General features: G+C 37.6%; 1 protein-coding gene across 4 annotated transcripts in view; it reads right to left on the reverse strand.

Moving 5' to 3' along the window:
• The window catches only part of LOC131234863 (tRNA nucleotidyltransferase cca2), a 70,848-nt gene that overhangs the window by 15,333 nt on the left and 32,214 nt on the right, over positions 1-23,301 (reverse strand). For 3 of the 4 annotated variants that reach the window (XM_058231849.1, XM_058231848.1, XM_058231846.1), the window contains exons 9-12: positions 18,980-19,046; positions 14,480-14,563; positions 3,558-3,620; positions 3,238-3,379 (exon numbers count right to left, since the gene is read on the reverse strand). In XM_058231849.1, the coding sequence (XP_058087832.1) occupies positions 3,238-3,379; positions 3,558-3,620; positions 14,480-14,563; positions 18,980-19,046 (356 nt within the window). The remainder of the gene's footprint in view (positions 1-3,237; positions 3,380-3,557; positions 3,621-14,479; positions 14,564-18,979; positions 19,047-23,301) is intronic. The other variant, XM_058231847.1, reaches the window with a different exon arrangement.

Below are 23,301 nucleotides of genomic sequence, written 5' to 3' on the forward strand. Positions count from 1 at the left end.
TAGCAATTTTAGTAAAATCAATAAAAGTAACAACAATAAATGAGTTCGTTGCTCTTTTTTTATCTTTATAGTTAATATTTGCCATATTTTTCCTATTGTTTTATATGTCTTTGGTTGCATCAAATATTATGACATTTCATTATTAGTCGGTCTAATTTGGTGCAAAACATCATGAAATTTCATGATATTTGATGCAACGAGCACAACCTTAAGAGGTAGAGTGTAGAGTAAGCTACATGCTATGTAGGTTACCCCACACGCTTCAAAGGGATAAACACTACGCTACACGCTATTTGATATTTAAAACAGTAGCATATAGTATCAAACATCGTGCCCTCATGCCATAAAAAATGGTGTTGTAGAACAGACAAATTGTCACCTGCTTGAGGTAACTCGTGCTTTATTAATTTAGGTGAATGTTCCCAAAAGTTTTTGGGGTGAAGCATAACTCAAGTTTTCTAATAATCCAATCCCTTGACTATTTTAATAGGTAAATCCCCTCATGAATTTTTCTTCCAGATACTCTGTTATTTTGTTTACCTCCTAAAGTTTTTAGATGCACATGCTTTATTCACCAATTGGAGTCGGGCCATGATAAATCAGACCTAAGAGACATTAAATGTATTTTTCTTGGGTACTCCCAAACATAAGTTATCATTGTTACAATCTTCTCTTTGAAGATTGTGCATGCTTTATTCATCGATTGGAGTTGGGCCATGATAAACCCCCTCGTGATGTTTTACTTGCAGATACTCTGTTATTAGGCAAATCCCCTCATGAAGTTTTACTTCCAGATGCTCTATTATTTTGTTTACCTCCCAAAGTTTTTAGATGTGCATGCCTTATTCATCAATTGGAGTTGGGCCATGATAAATCAGATCTTAGAGATATTAAATATATTTTTCTTGGGTACTCCTAAACATAAGCTATCATTTTTACAGTCTTTCTCTTTGAAGATTGTGTATGCAGATGTTACATTTTTTAAGTCCATTTCATTTTTATCAAATAATAGTAAATCTCTTAATGCGGAAGCTATGTAGGTGCCTATTGTGGTTGAAGAAGATAATCCAATCTCCTCCCTCTGCTAAATCCTTCATTCCCAATGTGCCTCAACTGAAAGTCTACTCATGACGAAAACAAACACATAGTGCAGCCGATCATAATGTGTCATGCATCCACCATATCCAATTCCGAGCCTAGCGATCCAGTGATTTCCCCAAATAAGTTTAATTTCTTATTGCCTTAAGGTGAGCGTGCTTGTACTGATTACCCTATCTCCAAATATATTTTCTTTCAATGCTTATCTCCCACTTTGCGTGGATTTGCCCTATCATTGTCATCTCATTATATTCCCAAGTTATACCAAGAAGCATTGTTAAAGAAGGGACGTAATTAGGCAATGGATGAGAAAATGGTTGTTCTTTATCAAAATAATACTTGGAATTCACAGTTTACCCACCAGTAAATGTGTTATTGGTTACAGGTGGGTGTACATCATTGAGGTTCACCCTGATAGTATGCTTGAACATTTGAAGGCTCGCTTGGTTCCAAAGAGATATATACTCAGATAGTTTGTGTTAAGTATACTAAAACCTTCTCTCATGTTGCCAAGTTGAACTCTATTCGTATTACCCTCTCTGTGGCCGTTGATCATGGATGTCTCCTCTTCCAACTGGATGTCAAAAATGCATTTCATCATCGTGATCTTGCAGAAGAGGTCTATACAGAATAACCACCTGGATTTGTTGCTCATGGGGAATATGATAAGGTGTGTAAATGAATAAGGCGATCTATGGGCCAAAGCAGTCACTAAGTGCCAGGTTTGACAAATTCAGCAAGGTTCTGTTGAATTATGGCTTCGTCCGAAGTCATGCTGATCATTCCATTTTTATGCGAAAAGGCACAATGAGTCTTATTGTGCCAGTGGTGTATGTTGATGATATTCTTGTTACAGGAACTGACAATAATGGGATTGGGAAGCTTAAAAAGTATATTTAGAGCCATTTTGTCACAAAAGATCTTGGTCCTCTTAAATACTTTCTTAGTATAGAAGTTATCAGATTAGAGGAAGAAATTAATCTGTCTCAACGGAAATATGTTCTAGATCTGATTTTTGAGACAAGTCTTCTTGGTACTATGCCAGCTGATACACCAATGGATCCAAATCATAACTGGTTGGTGATCAGGGAGATATATTGGAAGACCCAGGAAGATACAAAAAATCAGTTAGGAAACTCATCTATTCAACTATCACTCGGCCAACCATATCTTACATTGTGAGCATGGTGGGCCAATTTATGAGCTCTTTAAGGATATCACATATGGATGCAGTTGTTCAGATTTTGAGGCATCTTAAATGAGTGCTGGGACAGAGACTTATGTACAGATGAAACAATCATCTTGAGGCCATAGGGTACTGATTTAAACTAGGTGGATTCTTTAACATATAGGATGTCTACTATTGGGTATTGTACGTTTTTAGAAGAAAATCTAGTCACGTGGAAGAGTCAGAAGCAGTGTTGTGGCCCGATCAAGTGTTGAAGTAAAATATAGCAATGGCTTATACTACTTGTGAGTTAAAGTAGATCTGGAAACTGTTGCAGGAAATGGAGTTTACAGTGAATCTACCTATGCAGCTATTTTATGATAAGAGGCACCATCCCCATTGCAAACAATGTAGTCTACCATAAGACAACTAAACATATTGAAGTAGATTATCACTTCATACATTAGGTCTCCAGTAGATACAGCTCCATACCATATGCCCAATCCCAGGATCAACTTGCTTATGGGTTCACCAAGGCCCCTAGTCACAATTAGTCTACACGCACATACTCCAAGCTTGGTAGTGAGTATGCTCCAGCTTAGTGGAGAGTGTTAACGGATGTGGAACTATATGTCGTACCACTATCCAACCCACCTAGATTTTGTTTTTAGTTATTTTTTCTTGTTATTAGTTTTTAATTTTGGTATGAGACAAGTAGTGTATTTTTGTTTTGTTAATGAGAGTCTTTTTTACATATTGACTTTTTATTATTAATATAAAGGGAAGAGGGTGGGTGTCCAACCTAACTCACCTTTCCTCTCCTCCCAACTTTCTTCTCTCTTTTCTTCTCCTCTTCTTTCTTTAAACTATAATTCCACAATAAATAATAATAGGAAAGTTTTTTGCAGAAGCATTCTAATACGTGTAGCCTCAGTGTATGAAGAAAATAAGACATTGAGCATTCTTTTAACCTGCTAGTATTCGCCTTCTTGAAGACAGAGGTACATCCATGCTTTCTTCTTCCAGATCTGTCTTAACAACTTCTGAGTCGTCACTTGATGCTATGAGACTTAAACAAATAAATCTCTCTGATGCACTATGTAAGCTGATAACCTAGCAAGAAAGAATATATTATATCCAGCTAGATCACATGATTGTAAAATTTATTCTCATAAAAAACTAAAAAATTTCAGAAGCCAATAAAATGTATAGATAAGCAGATGCAAAACCATAAAATGCTACACAACACATGAAATGAAGAATATTTCAGAGAAGATGATTCTGAACTAACCATTTCAGCATCTTTATTTTTGAGCTTGAGGGAATTTTGAAAGATATGGTTAACAATGGGAATCTGTAGATCATGTAATTCAAGTAAAAAATTTGAGATTAGCATGTGGAACAAATTCTAGGAAAATTGCAGTAGCATGGAGCATGGTAAATATAAGCAAGAGAAAAATGGGATTATCATGATAAAAAAGATCAGCAAACCATCCAGTAAAGGTTTGATAAGACGCAAAGAAGGCAAGGAAATGTTAAAATTGTATGATACTAATTGATATGAAATATGAACCAAGTCAAGAAAAGAAAACTACCTACAAGTTCTTTGCATATGAAAAGCAAAGTCTCTACTCTCTACAAGTACTTCTCTCATTAGATTAAAAGCTAAGTAATCTCTCATTAAAATACATGCCCCACAGGCATCACTTCCACTGTCTTACTCTAAGCAGCAACCTACATCCAGATAAGAGTTGATAGTGAGGCAAGGATAATGAGAACCCAAGCCGAAGCTAGAAGTGTTAATGGTAGTGGCTATGGGCCTATGGCCCACTTAGTCTTGGGATATGTTGGGAATATAGTTTTTATATAAGGGATATTTTTTGTATTTTTACTTTTATTTACTTGAGGGAACTTTTGTAATTTCATTCATTTATAAAATAATATAAGAGAGAAGTGAGAACAAGAGCCCTAGCACTTAATTCTCTTTGCTCAAGTTTCTTTTCTCATTTTTCTCTTCTTTTCTTCTACTTACATACCAACTTACATGGTATTAGAGCCATCTTATAAGTGATTTGGACTCTGTAATTCCTCTCAATCTAACTCAAGTTGCTAGATCTTTTTTCTTGAGAGCCTTCCAACGTGTCAACGACTGATCGAACCACAAGGAGAGCTCGTTTCGTTGTCCATGTGTGCAGAAAACTTGTTGTTTTCTGTGTTGTTCCTCGAGCAGAAGGAAGCACTCACGAAAAGGAGTGCACATGCCTTGTCGAATTATGAGGCTTGTTGATTTCTCATTGGGTGATGTTAAAATCGTTTGTTTAAGATTGTTGAGTTATATGAAAGCAGTTCTTTTGATAGAATATTCTCTCCCATCAAGTCATATGCGATGTGGGTATTGATGTCGATTAGGCTGATAATGGGCCAACAATCTTCGTGTTATTATAATTTGGAAGCATAGTTGTGTGTGGATCCCAAGTGTCAGCTTTTCTTTTTTGCTCTTAAGCAAATTGATTGTGGAATATCTATGGAGCCCCAAAGTACAGTCATTGGTTCCTCATCTCTCGGGAAAAGGTTTGGACCCTCCTTCAATGCATCAATAACTTCTGTGAAGTTGGATGGAAAGAATTACTTTCTGTGGGCTAAATCTGTCGAGGTGTTTCTCTTAGCCCACGAAAAGGATAAGTTCCTCATGGATCCCAAGCCGGTGGAATCTGATCCAAAATACAAGCAATGGATGTGTGAGGATGCCTAGATTCGCTCTTGGTTATGGAATAGTATGGAGTCTGAGGTGAGTTCTAATTTGGTTTTCTTAAGCACAACAAAGGACGTTTGGGATATTGTAAGGAAGATGTATTCCTCAGAACGAAATGTTTCTCAGGGGTATCAGTTGTATAAGGAAATCATTTCTTTTCAAAAAGGGGACAAGCCCCTTGGTGAACACTTCATAAAGCTGATTGGAATGTGGGAAGAGCTGGCCATATATTATCCCATTATCTCATATGTCAGCCTCATGAAGTAGTGGGAAGATATGAAGGTAATAAAACTTTTATCTGGATTGCCCCAGGAATATCAATCAACAAAGGATCATATTTTTGGAAGAGTTTCCATTCCTTCGGTGGTAGAGGTATATGCAAGACTTCAAAGAGTCTCTTTGGCAAATGAATTTGACAACTCTCAAGTTAATGCATTTGATAAAACGGCATTGCCAGCTCTATCTAGTTATTCTGGCTTTTGTAGAGGCTGTGGTGGTCGTGTTGGTTGTGGTCCTCCCCGTGGTGGTAGAGGTAGTAGATTCCTAGGGGGATGTAGAGGCGGTTGTGGTAGTTGAGGAGAATGCATGTGTACTCATTATTGCTTGACGAATCAAACGGTGAACTTCTATTGGGATCTTCATGGAAAATTCTCAAGGACTAACCAAGTTCGTATGGTTGAGGACGCTATTTCATATGGTAGATTCGCTACCGTTACTTCGTCCAATCATGGTGGTGATCAGATTAGTGTTTCACTATCACGATGGGAATATGCACGTTTTCTTTCTTCTTCTAGTGGCTCTACATCCAACAATGTTGCATCCACCTCTATGACCACTTTCGCTCAATCAGGTAAAGCATGTCTTTTGTCACCTTTCTCCCCATCTTAAATCATCGATTTGGGGCATCCGACCATATCTCCGGTAATCGCAGTCTCTTCTCTTCCTTTAATTGTGTTTCATCAAATATATCAGCTGCTTTCACTAATGGTACGCTGTCTAGCATCATTGGTGTTGGTATTGCTCAGCCTAATGCATCAATACCCAATGTTGTTAAATGCAACCACATATTCACAAATTTGAATTCCCATATGCAGTTCAGGCATATGCGATCATACTGCATATGCAATCGCATATGCTAAATATGCAAGGATATGCGATTGCATATGTGATGTATGCGATCGCATATCCGCCAACCATTGGCACATTTTTCTTTTTTCTTTACAAAAATATTGAACTTTAGTAAGTAGTGTAACTTGTAACCGTAAGTTGTGTAACTATTTTGTTGAATGTAACTTAGTGTTAGTGTAACTAAGTTGTAGCTTGTAACTTGTAAGTAGTGTTAGTGTTATAGTGTATAAATAATAAACATTAAGATGTAACTTCAAAATTGTATTTGCATAATATATAGCTTATTGATTGTTTTATTACTTAACTATATTGTTAAACATTGAATTTGATGTATCTCATTCATTTTTTCTGAAATTACTATATTAGTTATCTATTAACTTAGGGAAGTTTCTCCCAAGTTCTTATATGTTTCAACTTTTTTATTCAATTTTCCCCTTTTTTATTTTCAAATTTTTTTTTAAAAAAATATGCAACCGCATACGTGATCGCACAGAACCACATATGCAGTTTGACAACATTGTCAGTACCCTTGTCATTTGTTCTATTTGCACCCGATTTTCCATTCAATCCTTTATCTGTAAGTTAGCAAGGTCTTCGAACTGTTTTGTGTCCTTCTTTCCTTCCTATTGTGTATTTCATGACCTCAAGACGGACAAGAATAGTCTATACTACTTGGAGAAGGAACCAGTAGGTGCGACAATACTTCTTGCAAATTCGGCAATTCAATGGCATCGTCGCTTGGGATATCTTTCTCTTCAGAATCTACAAACTCTCATTCTATATCTTCTTAAGGTGTCCAAGTTGGAGTACGATTTACGAAGCATGCGAGCTAAGTAAACATCATAGAGTCCACTTCCCTTCTAGAATTAAGTCAAAATGTAATGTTCCTTTTAAATTAGTCCATAGTGATGTATGGGGACCAGCTCGAGTCCCTACTTTGTTAGGTTTTAGGTACTTTGTTATCTTTATTGATTATTATTCTATAATAACATGGTTATATCTACTAGAGTATAAGTCTAAAGACTTTCATGTATTTTTGAATTTTCATAATGAAATAAAGAATAAATTTGGTATGAAATAGTGCATGTTAAGATTAGATAATGCCTTGGAATTCGTTTATCAAAATTTTCAAACATACTAACAAAGTCGGGGCATCATTCATCAGACTTCTTGTGCTTACACACCATAATAAAATTGGGTGGTTGAGTACAAGAATAAACATTTGGTGGAAATTACTCGGAGCCTCATTGTTAGAACTGAATGTTCCTCAATTTTATTGGGGTGATGCAACTCTTATTGCGCGCCATTTAATCAATAGGATTCATTCATCAATTTTTGATGGCAAAACTCCGTTCTCTTTTTTATTTCCTAATCAACCAATTTTTCTGTTCCTCTGAAAGTGTTTGGTTACACCTGTTATATTCATATATTTGCGTCAGGTCAAGATAAACTTTTGTTTCGTTACACTAGTGTATTTTTCTAGGATATTCTCATACTCAAAAGGGTTACCGATGTTATTCCCCTACACTTAAGAAACATTTTGTAACTGTTGATGTCACATTCTTTGAAAATGTTCCATTTTATGTTAAAGATAAGCATACTGTTGAAGTGACATCCATGGAAACTCCCTTGCCAAATGTATTTCCTTCAGAATTTGATGTTGAGACGCAATCGCCAACTCGAAAGGATTTTACAAAGACTTACTACAGGAAAAGGAGAAAAGACCAGGCATTACATATTATTCTTCTTCCATCCATACAATCAACTATTGTGCCTATTGAGGTTCTTGATTGATCTAGGTCTCATGAGCTTACCAATGATCTTCCCATCGCTATCTAAAAAGGTAAATGTCTGTGTTACTCATCCCATCTACAATATTGTTACCTTTTTCTCATTTGTCTACAAATTATTGTAAGTTTGCCATCACATTTTTGTTGTACCCATTCCTAAGTGTCTACGAGGCATTGTTGGATGAAAATTGAAAAAGAGTTATGGATGAAGAGATGGAAGCCATGTATTCCAATGATACCTGGACGCTGACTAATCTTCCATTAGGCAAGACTCTAGTTAAACTGTAGATGGGTGTACACAATCAAGTTCCTGCCCGAAGGATCAATTGATAGTTACAAAGCCAGATTAGTCGCTAAGGGTTAAACAAATTTATAGAGCAGATTATCTTGATACGTTTTCACCAGTGGCTAAACCTAATTCGGCTCTGGTTCTTCTATCAATAACATCAAATTATGATTGGCCACTATTCCAGCTAGATGTGAATAACACATTCAAATCACCATGGGCCTGGTTTGAGAAGTTCAATGGAGTGGTTGTGTCGTTTGGAGTAAAAAGAAGGTAGATCATTCAGTTTTCTTAAGACATTCTACCTCCGGCTAAATAATACTTGTTGTTTATGTGGATGATATGATAGTGAAAGGCAATGACTTGGAGGGCATTGAGAAGTTGAGGTCATATTTTCAAATTCAGTTTCAGATCAAAGATCTAGGTCTTCTTCTTCTTCTTCTTCTTCTTCTTCTTCTTCTTCTTCTTTTTGGCATTGAAGTAGCAAGATGGAGAGTTAGCAGAAATATATGTCAAAGAAAATATATTTGTGACTTGTTGGAAGACACAAGTATGTTGGGTGCCAGACCGATTGATACACCAATGGACCCTTACCTCAAGTTTGAACCTGAAAAAGAAGTGTTAGAAGATCCTAGTATGTATACGAGACTTGTAGGCAAAGTCATTTGTTTGACCATCACCAGGCCTAATATCGCATTCCTCGTCAGTGTGGTGAATTAGTTCAAGCAAAAGCTTAGGACATCACATCTTGCAGCAGTTATGAGAATCCTCAGGTATTTGAAATGTTCACATGGGAAGGGTATTTTATACAGAGCTCATGGCCATCTTCAATTAGCCGGTTATCCAGATGTAGATTATGCAGGGTTGAGAAGGTTAACTACAGGTTACTGCACCCTCTTAGGAGGTAACGTGGTTACTTGGAAAAGTAAGAAACAAAATGCAGTTGCTAGATCAGTGCTAAAGCTGAATACCAATGGTTAATACAACTTATGAACTGATATGGCCAAAGTCTCTTCTCAAAGAATTGGGATTCAAAGTGCAGGTTCCAATGTCTTGACACTGCGACAATCAAGTCGTGATACATATTGCCAATAATCCAGTGTTTCATGAGAGAACGAAGCTTATAAAGATTGATTGTCGTTTCATTCGGGACAAGATATCTCGAGGAGAGATCCACACACCTTATATTTCTTCCCACAATCAAGTTGCAGATTTATTCACCAAGATTCTTGGAAGATCTTGGATCGACAAACTAGTCTCCAAGCAAGACATGCAAGACATCTATGCTCCAGCTTGATGGGAAGTGTTAACGGTAGTGGCTATGGGCCTATGGCCCACTTAGTCTTGGAATGTGTTGGGAACATAGTTTTTGTATAAGGGGCATATTCGGTTTTTTGCTTTTATTTACTTAAGGGTGCTTTTGTGATTTCATCCATTTATAAAATAATATAAGAGAAAAGTGGGAACGAGAGCTCTAGCTCTCAATTCCCTTTTCTCAAGTTTCTTCTCTCCTTTTACTCTTCTTTCATCTTTTCTTCTACTTCTCTTTTCTATACCAACTTACAAGCAGAATAAGCCAAAGAGTAGTTTTCAAAATCTCCTGCTCTAGCATACTGATAGTCAACAATGTCTATTTGTAACAGAATAATGAACCTTCAAAATTTCTCCCTTTAGCAACCCACGATAGAGTTTACTTGCTAGTTATCAGACTGCTCAATGAGATCAAGATTCCATCAAACGTATAACAGCATGGAGGGGGCATAGTCCCATTACACAGTAAGATGCCCAGGTTAAAATTTCAATATATGCACTTAAGGGTATTGTTACTCCACAGATCATCTGTTTTAACGGTGGCTAATTACAGTTACATATTCAAATCTTATGTGTTGTCTATGATGTGTCCCATATGAAAAGATAATTCAACAGAGTATTTTCCATGTTCTATCCAGTCACAAGGGAGCCGGTTACCTAACATTACAGACTGAAATTTTCTGATCAATGCAACCTGAAGAAAGAGAGAGTATAAGTATATATACTTCCGTTTTGCACATGCGTATACAGGATATTATTTGAGGCGAGACTGGCTTACATTTGAGTGCTCCTCTTGTGCACCATACCTACCGTGTTTAGGATTTTTTATAAAATGGATGTTATGGGTTTGTGTGAGATAATTCCCTACAACATTTTTCTCCAAAACTCTTTATTCTCCCAATATCCTATTATAAACACTAACATGGTATCGGAGTGGGCTTAATCTGCCTCATCCTTTTCATTCTTTCCTACTTGATTTTCTTTTTTCTTCTTTTATTTTCTTTTCTTTCCTTCCCGGCCAGACCCACCGGCACCACCACCAGATCCAGCAAGACCCATTGAAGGATCAAACTTGCAAACTACAGCGGTGGATCTAGTTGATCCCAATCTTTTCTGAGAGATTTGTCACATTTTCTTGTTGACCTCGTCATCGAAGGGAAGTTATTGTGTTGTGGAATTATGCATATTGTCTAAATCAAAGATACTTCATCAGATTAACATATTTAGTGAGTTCGAACTAGAGCTGTTTTTTGTTTAAGGGTCTGGTGGATCAAAAGACAAGCATGATGGTGGGGCCTGCCAGTCATGATATTCATCCAAGCAGTGCTTAAAAATGTGAAAGTTGGACGAAAAAATTTATTTGGCAAAATAATCTAAATCTGGCAAATTTATTCCTTGTAGTCGGAAAAGGTTGGGTTAATATAACTAGTAGCAAGGAGCCCCAACTCCATCCCATGAGGATTGGAAAATTAAAAATCTGTGGTAACTTAGTTGCTCCACTCTGTGCAACCTAATATCATCAATGGTTTGATGTTTTGCAAGAGCATCAAGGAGAGATGAGATACTGTAGCAGAGATTTATTTTTAATTTGATGACTTATCCCGTGTATATAATTTACACAAGGAGATCATGAACATGCAACAAGGACAAACCACAATCGAAGAGTATTATGATGTTCTAAGTTTGATGTGGGAGGAGTTAGATCATTATATGCCAGAAGAACCATTCTTGATTAACTACAATAACAGCTTAAGCAGAGGTGCATATTTGAGTTTCTTGCATGGCTCCATTCAGATCTTGAGTTCCAGCACACTCGCATACTTGGGAGAGATTTATTGACATCTTTCGAAGCTGTCTATTATTTATGTTCACAATAAAACGAATTGTCATGTTGTCTTCAGACTGCAAAATACATCTCTTCCGAGTGATTTGCATTTATTGCAGGACCAAAATTGCCTTAAGGTGAATGGAGGCAACCACATACGACTGTAAGGAACAATCACAGGGAGAAGTTACTTTGTACTGATTGTGGCCATCATTGCGACATTCAACATATGTGTTATGATCTGCACCCTCATTTGCAACCGAAGCCCAAGAGTAATGCAAATAATGTTGAACTTGAGTGGGAACAGTCTTCACTTGGTGCCTCTGATCCTATAGATCATGGCAATGTTCTTTGCAAATCAGTTAATGAACTTTGCCTTCAGATTACAGAGGTTCTTTCTTCTCATTCAGTTGACAACTCTAACAGGGATCCAGGCACATCCGTTCATTCTACTCAATCCCATTCTCTCCATCCTCCTGCGCCTTATATTATAGATATTGGTGCCATGGATCATATGATCAACGCAGAAAGTAATTTACTTTCATATTCTCATTCATCCAGTCGGATAAAATTAGTTGATGGGTTTCTCTCTCTTAAGCATATGAGAAAATAACTTGTCAGCTCTCTTCTTCAGTTCTTCTATAGCATTACCTTCAGTCCATGTTTCAACATTTCCTTCTTGTAAAACCTTCAAATTGAAGAAAAGAGGAGAAAGAAGAGACGGAAGAAAGAAGAGGGAGAAAGGCTGCCCAATCTGTGCTCACATGTTTGTAATCCTAACGTTTTTTACCCACCTGAGGCTCGAAATTTCCTAATTTTTGGCAAAAGTATATATTTCAATGGGCTTATTACAATCATTCTATTAAATATCACATATGTACAATAATTTGGGATATTAAAGTTGATTTGGGATATCAAATATGTTCTTGTGAATATGTCGAAATTTTCCAATACACTCCAATTCCTCCCATTTACTCCCATCCAAACAGAATATTTGCATTTCATATACTCCAATCCAAACACAACTGAGTAAGTTATTTACTCTCAAATCATTTACCTCCAATTCCATTTCCCATTTACAAGCTCCCAAATAAGAACTAAAGTGAATTAGTCAGGGGAGTCATACAGATTTCAAGCAAGTTACACTTTGAAACCACTATCTAAAACAATGTTGTTGTGTCTAGTTGTTACCTTCTTGATTTGATCCTGGACCCATAGAGCCATTTAGCATGCCACATCCAACATTGTGAGGTCGAACTCATTGAATCTCCTCATACAGTCTGTAAAACAACAAACCGCTGCCTATTATTCAGTTTCATTCACTTCACAACTAACCATTGATCACAAAACTTCTTATGTTTTCTCCACAGACAGATTTCCATGGCAGGGTGAGATCGGGTCCTTAAAGGTAACCTTAGTAGAGACAGAAAGTTCTCTCAATTTAATTCTCATTTATTCCCAAGCATTCAGAAGAGGCTGTCCACCCATCACAACTAAGCCTCTACATTATGACCACAACTCCAGCCTGAGCCCTTGAATTTCACCGTATCAAAATGCACCTTCCACTCATCTGAGATATAATACTAATGATCAAAATTATCATTCGCGTGATTGTTATGATGTCCATCTCATGGGACGTTCAAACGCACCATGAACGCTTGCAGTTGTAGCATAATGTGTTCTCATGATGTCACATTGCTCAGCTTCCACCATTGTAGGACTGAAAGATGTTCCACTACGTGTTGGCATCAAAAAAAAAAATCAAATATCGGGTGGAATTGTGAAATTTTGTCTGGAGAAAAGTTCTGTGTATTGGGATATTTAGGGATTGTTTTCAGGCTGTGAAGGGTTGACCCTTGGTCTGGCTTTGGACATATTTTGGGTAAAATTAGAAGGGAACTAACACTGGTTCTTGGGCTTAGTTGGGGCTGGAATTAAGGGTCACTTTGGGGTCACTTTGTGGTCAGCGATCAGCCTGCGGTTATCGACTGATTTAAGGGCAGGTTAAGGGCTGACTGCTAACAACCTGTAGATGGTTATGAGGAAAAAGGATTGCGATAGGAATGTTCGTTGGTGGTTTAGGTTAGATGAAGACTAAAATTGTTAGAGATTGGACTGGCTGTGAGGAAGACTTTCGGGGTTATAAATTCGTTTTGGGGGCCATTTGGGTTTTAGGATTCAGATTTAAAAACTGTCATGGGTTTAGGTTTGGAGTCTAAGGACTTTTTAAGGGTACAGGGACTTCTAGCAGTTAGAAATTGGCTTCAGAAAATGTGTAGGGGTGAGGATGAGGTTATATGGGATTGTGAAAATGTGTAGGGGTGAGGATGAGGTTATATGGGATTGTTTAAAGTGTACTATGGATGCCAAGGGATTGTGGTTAGAGTTTGAGGGCTAATGATTAAATTTTGGGATTTAGGAACTATTTTTCGTGTAAGGTTGGGAATAGAGGCAGTCGTTAAGGAATTTTGTGTAGAATGGCAGTTAGGTTAGGGTTTTAAGTAGGGAAGTTTGGAGTATGAGATTGGCACGGTTAGTGCATATTAGGAATCTTGGGTTCAGGTTAGGGTTTTGGATGGGAATTGGAATAGCGTTGGGAGTCTAGGTCAGAGTTAAGGATTAAAAAGCATACAAGAGGTTGCGAAGTTGGTAGAAACTACTGTTCAAATGATTGCCCGGCTTTCCTGCACAGCCCACAAAAGATGTGTGATTTCCTACTATAAAACCGGACCAAGTGGTGGGCAAATGCAATTTTGAGAAATGTGATGCTGCCAGCAAGGATGCTATGGAATGCACTGCAGCGGGTTTATCAAGTTCTGGCATCAGTTTAATGGCATGCTACTTGCAAATATAATGCTTTATTAATGTTGCCACATAGAAAGGAGCTATGTTACATAACCATTAGTTGGAGTAGCATTAACATTTAATGCGTAATGATTTATAAATGTAATAAAGGCCGCATGATTTCCGCATAAATATAGGCAGGAATTAACACAGTATATCAAATTGAGGAGCCCATACACTGTCTATTATTTGTTTAATACATACAAAATTGATGTCAAACATACAAAACCGTAAGTTTAGAAGATCACAACATCGCAAGAAGAATGAAAACACTTGCCTTTTTGGCTTTCCTGTTTGTATAAACTGATTTTCTTAGTGGGAGAAGTAATGCCCCGTACAAGTAAAGCCTGCGCTGATCATCCTGAAATTTCGAAGATCTAGTAAGTAGGATCCAAAGACTGACAACATTCAATGGATAAGTGATTAGGAATGTGAACATCATCAATGAAAGGATAAGTAAGAACCATAAAAGCGTGGCTGCTACTACATTTAAAATCACAAAGAGTATGGAAACAAGTGTTCGGTTCATCTCTGATGCCAATGTAGGGGAAATCCTCATTCAGTTATGCATGAACATTTGTAATCTGCTTCCTCTATATAATATTGAGAGTTTGATAGACCTTTAAGGGTTCGTTTGGATGTTGGGAAGTCAGGTTGTGGGAGAAGTCAAGATCCTTGTAAGTTGGGTTAGCAGAAAGAAGACTTGTAGGGGTTTAGGGTTTTTACTTTTAAGTTTTACTTTTTTTTACTTATATATATATATTATAAATAATATATACATATATATATATATATATAATATTTCGAGCAAGTCGAGTTCGAGTTGGGTTCGAGCTCTGTTTCAAGTCGAGTCGATTCGAGCCTGACCAAGCTCAAACTCAACTCAATTTTATTCGAGCTACAGTTATTGGCACTCGGCCTGATCTGAACCTTTTTGTGAGTCGAGTCGGAATGAGCTCAAACGAGTCAATTCGAGCGAGTTTCTCGAGCTAGCTCGACTCGTGTTCAGCCCTAGTTATTGAGAGTATCCGGTACGAGCAATATGCAAAAGAATTTTGTTTACTGAGTTGTCTTTGCTTAGAACATTCAGCCATCTGTTTGCACATGTATGCCTCGCCGCTCCTTGAATAGGACCTGCTCATAAATTTTGTTGGAAATGTCCACGCTGGTGACCACAACTCCCAGGTCAGTACATAATCGCTCATGTCTTGACTGAAAGTTTCCCCTTGCCCACAAATGAGATTTAGCAACATCCCAAACATTGGAGCCCCATTCGATTCACCATCCAAATCATATGAGTTATCGATGACATTGGTCATACCACATCGGCTGATAAACATAATTGACCCTCTTACAAATTGATGACATGGATTTAGACCTAGCCGATGTTAGAACAGAAAGTGAAGACATGTCCAGATCAAGTTGCTTCCAAAGAGAAGAAAGGCTATTAGGGCACATGTCACTAAAGTGAGGGGGGATCTGTTTACACCTTTAGGGAGTTCATGAGAACTACCAGTCGATTTTGGGGTAATTACCATCGTACCTTACTTTCATCAGTCCTTGCTAACCTCACCCTTCGTCGCTGCCAGAAAGAACCATTCTCTCCAATCATCATAGTCTTGCGGCACAATCAAAACAAAAAATACCACTCTTTTCACCCGGAGATCAATTCCCTGTAGAAAATTTCCAGCGCCTTGTAACATCGATTCGGGTGAACAATGAAGTTTTCAATTTAGAGCAGCGGGATCAATCCTCCAGTGATCCAAGTGAGACCCATAGAAGCATAACTTCCTCTAACCAAACTTATCAGGGCATCCCATAACAGTCGAAACCAGCAGGGTGGTTGCAAGAGGAGACCACACAGACCAACATCATATCATGCAAATCGAAGCCGCCTACATAAAGGATCTACCCTCAGTGACTCTCTTTGTTGATGGTTTGGAGCAAACAATCAACTAGAGTTGCCCATTGCGAGTGAAAGGATAAAGAAGTTGTGCATCCTCATCCCCCATCTAAGCCCCATCCAGTAAGCCACCTCTTAATTCACGGATAGATCCAATGTAACTGTTAGGATGAAGGTACAATCAAACAAATTTTTGTTGAGTTTGACGAATTTATCACCAACTTCAAATGTCTCCACCTGTCCAACACATTGACATTCATCAGCTCCACCTGCTTGCCCTAATTTCCCATCATTGACAATTGACACAAGCATCTGAATGATCCTCTTTTCTTTCCCAAATTGGTTCTTGTCAGTGTATCTCTATATGAGATATCACCTACACTTTTCATGCCTATGGTCCCCCTCTAATCTTCTGTTGGCAAATCATTCACTAGTCATTTCCTTCTATCCCGAGCTTTGGTCTTATTGATATTGTCTAGAACTAATTTTGAAGGTTTGCATCATAGGACTTTTTGTCTGTATTTTACAACATTAGCATTGATCTTTCTCCCCCTAACGGTGCGCCCTTCCAGGCTGTCAATGGCCGCATTTCCATCTCAAAGTCGGCCATTCTATTCTAATGAAAGTGAAACTGCAGCAACATCTAATCAGAACAACGACAAAAATAGCATTGCAGCTCGGAGGATCGATCAGTCGATTAGGAGGTTTTATACGTACATGTTTCCATCCGTCTTCACATTCCATTCTTAATGCAACTGAAGGTGCAGGCCTATCAGAGATAGAAGGAATAAAGATTGAAGGAAAACCCCAACAAACCACAAGCCAAGTGCTAGTCATCACAACCCTCTCCGCCTTTTGCCAAATGAACCAAATGAGAAAATACATATCAAAATTTTTTGAACTCTAAATATAATAATCAGCTATTATAAGCAGTGTCCAACATATCGGTGATATTATCATAATAACACCAATATAATCAGTATTGCCAGGTCAGTGATACCGAAATTACAGGAAGTATAATAATTTCCAAAAGCCAAGCCAATATTTTCAATAATATCGATGATACTTGGCAATATTATCGATGTTAGAGATGCTTTGAGAAGAATGCCGCATAAAAGTTCCTTGGCATTAATGATGTTATCAATAATATCCCTGATACCAACGATGTTAGCCCCGATACTAGGGAAATATCAGCAAATAGGCTAAAATTGAGAAATTTTCCAAAACCCCAAAAATCTTCAATTTTTGGGTTTTATTTTATTTTGTTCCTTAGGTCATTTCGACCACACATATGGATTTATGGAGAAATCTTGACTCGAAACAAAGACGACCCTCATAATTAACATGGGTTACATGGATTCCATAGAAACTTCATTTATTTTCAAATGTTAGCATGGATTACATGGATTTGTAGCAAAAAATACATTAACATTAAGTGAAAAAGGAGGAAATTGGGAAAATCCTCATAGTTTCATTTTTATATTGCCAAATGTGCTCTTTACTATCAATAAATACGGAAATTTTATATATTAATGTGTTGACCAATTATGGCCACAAATTTTATATATTTAATTTCATACTAATTTTTTTGACAACACATGGTTAGGACCCTATAAAATGAAAAGTTATTATGTATAATTGTTTTTAATAATATCTTGATTCCTACATGTGTAAACATGTGTCTTTTAACATCTCCTAAAGTTTCATTGAAAAATTCAATCAATTTCCCAACATTTGCCCAATGTCTCCCTCGGACAGTGATATTTTTCCTAGTATCAGTGATAATATCGTTGATCCTAGTACATGTTTCCCTATCCCCAATCACCGATACATGTAACATACCAATACTCTGAACATTGAGTACAAGTACAATTACCTTTGTAAAGACTTTTGACAACTAAACAACTAAACAAAACCATAATATAATAGAAAATAGACTCAATTCCATCAAATCCCATCACAACTATATAGGCCTACTGTAAATCGGCCATAACTCACTCAAACAGCATCTAAATTGCATGATCTCATCTGAAAGCTAACTCAATAGGCTATCAACAGGAACCAATTTCATGTCATTTTAACATTGTTTGATGTCCAAAAAGTAGCCCAACAAAACACAAAAAGGAGACTTACTAAATAAGCCATGATTGGGTTTGAGCCCTTAGCTCAATGGTAAACAAGTTATGTTTCAAAATTGAGATCCCGGGTCCAAGCCCACCTTACCTATAAAAATAAAAATAAAAAGCCATGACTCAATCTAATTCTAAGAACATAAATCCTATGCATTTGATGGCCATTCAATTGATACCATCGACCCTCCAATGCAAGGTAACTGTTTCTTTTTCTTTTTCTTTTTCAAGGTAGCACTACCAGGGATTGAACCCTGGATCACTCACACGCACTACACTGTCTATACCAGCTCATCTAACGAGTGGGAGACAATGTAAGGTAACTGTTGACCTCATCGGATTTATCATCAGAGCATGGATCTAGTCCACAAAATAAATCAAGACAATCTGCACAGTTGGATTGGTCAGATCCTTAATCAGCCAGCTTGAGTGGCCTTCTAGTTGCATCAATTCTTCTAGCCAAAGTGCAAGCTGTGTGCTAGGTTACCTAGAAATTACCCAACTATAGACGTGAACATTGGATGCAAGAATGGTTTTAAGTACTTGAGGAGAAATGAACTACACAAGAAAATTATTAAACAATAAAAGGAGTGAGGTAATGAGGTACAGAATAAAAGAAAACTGAAAATGCTTGCAACAAGATAATGCTAATTTAGTTCATTGTAAAAGCTTCATCAAATTGTTTAACATATATTACCAAAAAAAAAAAAACCAATGTAGGCCTTATTGGATAAAATCTACTCACACTGAGCATGGAGCATCCTAATGCTTCTAAAATTTTCCATGCAGCATCCATATATGCTACACAAAGCCTGCTCAAAAGTGGGTTAACATGAGGCACAACATACACAATAACAAATATGCTTAAAATCATGGTAAAAACAACAGAGATATTACCACTCATAATGATAATCATGATGCATTTTGAATTTTTTATAAGACTCACAACATTCTTTTGTGCATACATTACCTATTGACCATATCACGAGTTGAAAATGTATAAGGCTAACAACTATAGTTGCGCAAAACATGAAGGAATGCAGTAGTCACGGGTAATAATGGGTTGAGCTCAGGGTCAGGTACTGGTATCCAGCCCCGCCTAAGGGGCACATATTTGACTATTGTCATATCTAGGTCCAAGTCATATTCGAGGTGACCGAATGTAATAGGGTTTGATTATCAATCCGGTCTAAGGTTTGGTCTAGTTTGAGGGTAGGTTGAGTTTCCACAATTGGTCCCACAATGTCCACAGTTAATCTGAGTTAGTAGATGCCATGGTTTATATGTGGTGTCCAGCCCAATGAAGCTTACACCAATCTAAGCCTTTCATCTCAATCCTCCTCTCTATAATCTTCTTCTTCGGTTCTTCCTTATTCACAGTTCCATAACAACTTCCCAACCGCAACGTGTGATCAAGTGACCATCTTCTTCAAAGGTACCTTCGGGTTTCTTCATCCAAATCTCCAATCTAAGGAACTTCAATCTGCATATCCTAAAATTCCCTTTCTTCCTTATATCCCAAAATCCCCAAACTCCAAAACTTTCTTTCTTCCGGAGGCATTTCATTCATTCTCCCATCTTAAATCCCAATTCTTTTCTTCTTTTTCTTTATGGGTAAAGCCGGGCTCAAACTCAAGACCTCAATGTTGAAACACACCCTATTTACCATCTAGCTTTGGGGTCAAACGCAGCCATCCTAAATCCCAAATTCTTAAAAATATATAAATAAAAGTACCAGGAATGCTACGACATCACTATAGGTAATCTCTACAAAACTGCTTTAGTATTCCCATGTAGCAGTATTCCCATCACTTCATCTTCGTTAAGTTGCCCCCTCTTCTTTTTTCAGAGATGAAAAACTTAATTGAAGAGGCAAAAAATTACAAAGATGACCAAGTCCCAAAGAATACAAACGTTTCCCTTCTTCTAAATTTATCTTGATCATCATCATCTTAACCCTTCTTCCAGTAATGTGAGTTCCTTACAACCTCAATTTGGTGCTTTAATGGGCCAATGACTCTTGTCAGTTAGGATGGCTCGTTGGAAAAGATAAGGTTGTGATCATTAATCATTTCAAGAGTAGAAAATTGATGATCCGAAATAGCAACTTGCATTTGAGGAATGGAAAACCCATGGACCACATTTTTTATTGGGAATTTTACCAAAAAAAAAAAATTCCCAACTCATATGGAACTTACATTCCAGTGCCTTTTTTTTTTCAAAAAGGTTTTCAAAAAGCTACCTCATTAATGGATATAATTATCATTCCACCACCTTCCGTTACATTTCTTTAACGGGTGGTTCGGCAAACACGCAAGCGAATAGGTGGGCTGCTTGGATGGGCCCCACCATGATGTTTACATAAAATTCACCTCAATGACTAGATGCATCACCTCATGTTAGGCCAAGGGCCCAAAGATCACCCCTATCCGTGATTTAGGTGGACCGCATGTTTGGAAACAATGTATAGGGCAACAATTGCCCTCCAAATTGTTTCCCTTGGCATGCCCCACCTGAATCACGAATTAGACTGATTTTTAGGCCCCAAATCTAAATTTTGGTGTGTCGTCTAATGGGTGGAGTGGATTTCATATAATCACTATGGTGTGCCCTATAAAAATCAAGGGTACACATCTCTCTCCCAACTATTTTCTTTGTTGTGGCCCACCTGAATCACAAGTCAACCTGATTTTTTGGTTCTGGGCCTAAATTGGTATCATACATCTAATGGTCGAAGTGGATTTCGCATGCACATCACCGTAGGCCACACCAAAAATCAAGTCTGGGAATCCCTCTCCACCTAAATTATATGGGACGTCTATGTTGATTTTGACGAGGCCCACCATCCAACCATTAGATATTTTTAGTCCATATTAGGCCCAAAGACAAAAATAAAATAAAGCAACCCTCTGATTCTAGTAGGCCACACCAAAGGAAACAGTTGGAAAAGAGATGTCCACCCTTGATTTTTACAGGGCTCAACATGATAATGATATAAAATCCACACCAACCATTAGATTCCACACAAAAATTTAGGTTTGTGGCACAAAAATCATACCCATATGTGATTCACACGGGCCATGCTAATGAAAACAATTTAGAGGGAGAGCATTGCCCTGTACACTATTTCCAATCATGTGATCTGCCTGAATCACAGATGGAGCTTACTTTTTTTTCTCTTAGCAAAACATGGGGTGACACACTTAGTGAGCGTGGCGGATTTTACATAAACATCGTGGTGGGGCCCACCGGAGCCATCGACCCATACGCTCATACTCCGTTGTGGCGAGAGATAGTGGAATGATAATTATATCAATTAATGAAGTAGCTATTTTAAAACCGTTTTTTAAATGGCATCATAATATAAATTCCATATTAGTTAGGTAGTTTTTTTAATAAAATTCCTTTTATATTCATTTTGCCTCTATTTCAGAGATTAGGATGGGAGATGCTAAGCTCTTTGGGATAGTTTGGGTAATGTCACAAGCTATTACATCTTTACATGACGCTTGAAATTGGAGAAGGGAAGGTAAAAGCTGTAGGGTTTGTGCAGGTTGCCTCTATTGCTCGTCAATATGGAAGGACAATAAGACTTTCATCAAGATGGATGTCAAAGAGAGATTATGTTGGGATATGGAGATTGGAGCAAGCTTTTTAGTTTTGTATGGCCTTTCACCATCCACGCTATCTTCTTTTGTTTCTGGATTATTATCACTTTCACTTAGTTTCTAATAATACCATTGCTACAATTCAAAAGAAGGAAATAAAAATTATAATCGATGCCCATTAGACATTAACCTTCCTCTACTAGATCAAATTTAAATCTACCTTGATATTTGTTAGCGCTCCGTCCTCGAATTGGGGGATTCAAGTAGGCCAATGCCCCTGATGAGATTTGCATGAACATGATTGGTGTCTGATATTTAGTATGACATGACACAAACCCAATGGAGGATGCATATACTTGAACTGTTGTTGTAACATTCAGTTGGAACTGTACATTTAATTTATACAACCAATAGACTCTACCATATAAACTACAGACGTTAAACTCCTAGGGGGATAGATGTTTGATTTCGATTTCATTGTCACAAATACAATCGCATAGGTACAAATAACCAATGGTGTCTAAATGATTAAGAACATTGATGGACACTAAACACAATAGATGCCAACGAGAAGTCCAAATGTCAAATCTTGATTAGAGGGCTCAAATCAAGTTTCCCTAGCCTCAAGGAGACTAAAATTTCTATTGAAATGTGATAATTCGGTCCAAAAGTTATCCTCTATCACTATATCGTTCAGGCCATAAATTGATCTCAGAGTCCAAAGAAAAACATCTTGGACCGTCGAAGATTAGGGAGAGCAAGAAGAAACCATATCCTCAAGAATAACGTCATTGTTCCATATTACAATGATTTCCCTTATCGTCCCAAGCACTGGAAGAAGGGAGAATTTTCCACAGTGGATTCCCATAGACCAACAATGATATTATCATTTATATCTTCCAACTTCAATTCCAATAGTATAACCATAAACATTGTGCATCCACTCAACAAGTCCTTCACAACCCAACTGTGATCAGTGTTACCCAAACCCGACATTCCAAGAGATCACCTTCCTTGGAAAAGTGATAAACTTTCTTGTCCACATTTCATTTGTATATTATGATCTCCTTACCTCTAATGCTAGTGGTGAGGTTGGATGATGGTTCAGCAACTACACATCCAAAGACTCCATCCTCTTGGGTATCTAATATGGATTCATAACCAGCATCATCTGTAGACTTTTAAGACAAAGAACAAGTTTGATAGGGACTCGATGTCACCATGGAAAGATAACCACAATCAAAGTCCAAGTTAACGGAGCTCTAATTTCTCCAAATAGTCCTATGAAGACACATGCACCATCTCTGAAAGGCATTCCATAGGCTCAAGCCCCGAATCTCCTTTTCTTACAACCACTAGGTGCATAAATAGAAATTTGAGGAGAGAGTCGTTTGAGTACCATCCCCCTGGGGCAAGTCAGGAGAACACAGCAAGGGCTAACCATCCAGAGGAGTTGCCT

The sequence above is a fragment of the Magnolia sinica genome, chromosome 19, assembly GCF_029962835.1.
Source record: "Magnolia sinica isolate HGM2019 chromosome 19, MsV1, whole genome shotgun sequence".
Classification (NCBI taxonomy): domain Eukaryota; kingdom Viridiplantae; phylum Streptophyta; class Magnoliopsida; order Magnoliales; family Magnoliaceae; genus Magnolia; species Magnolia sinica.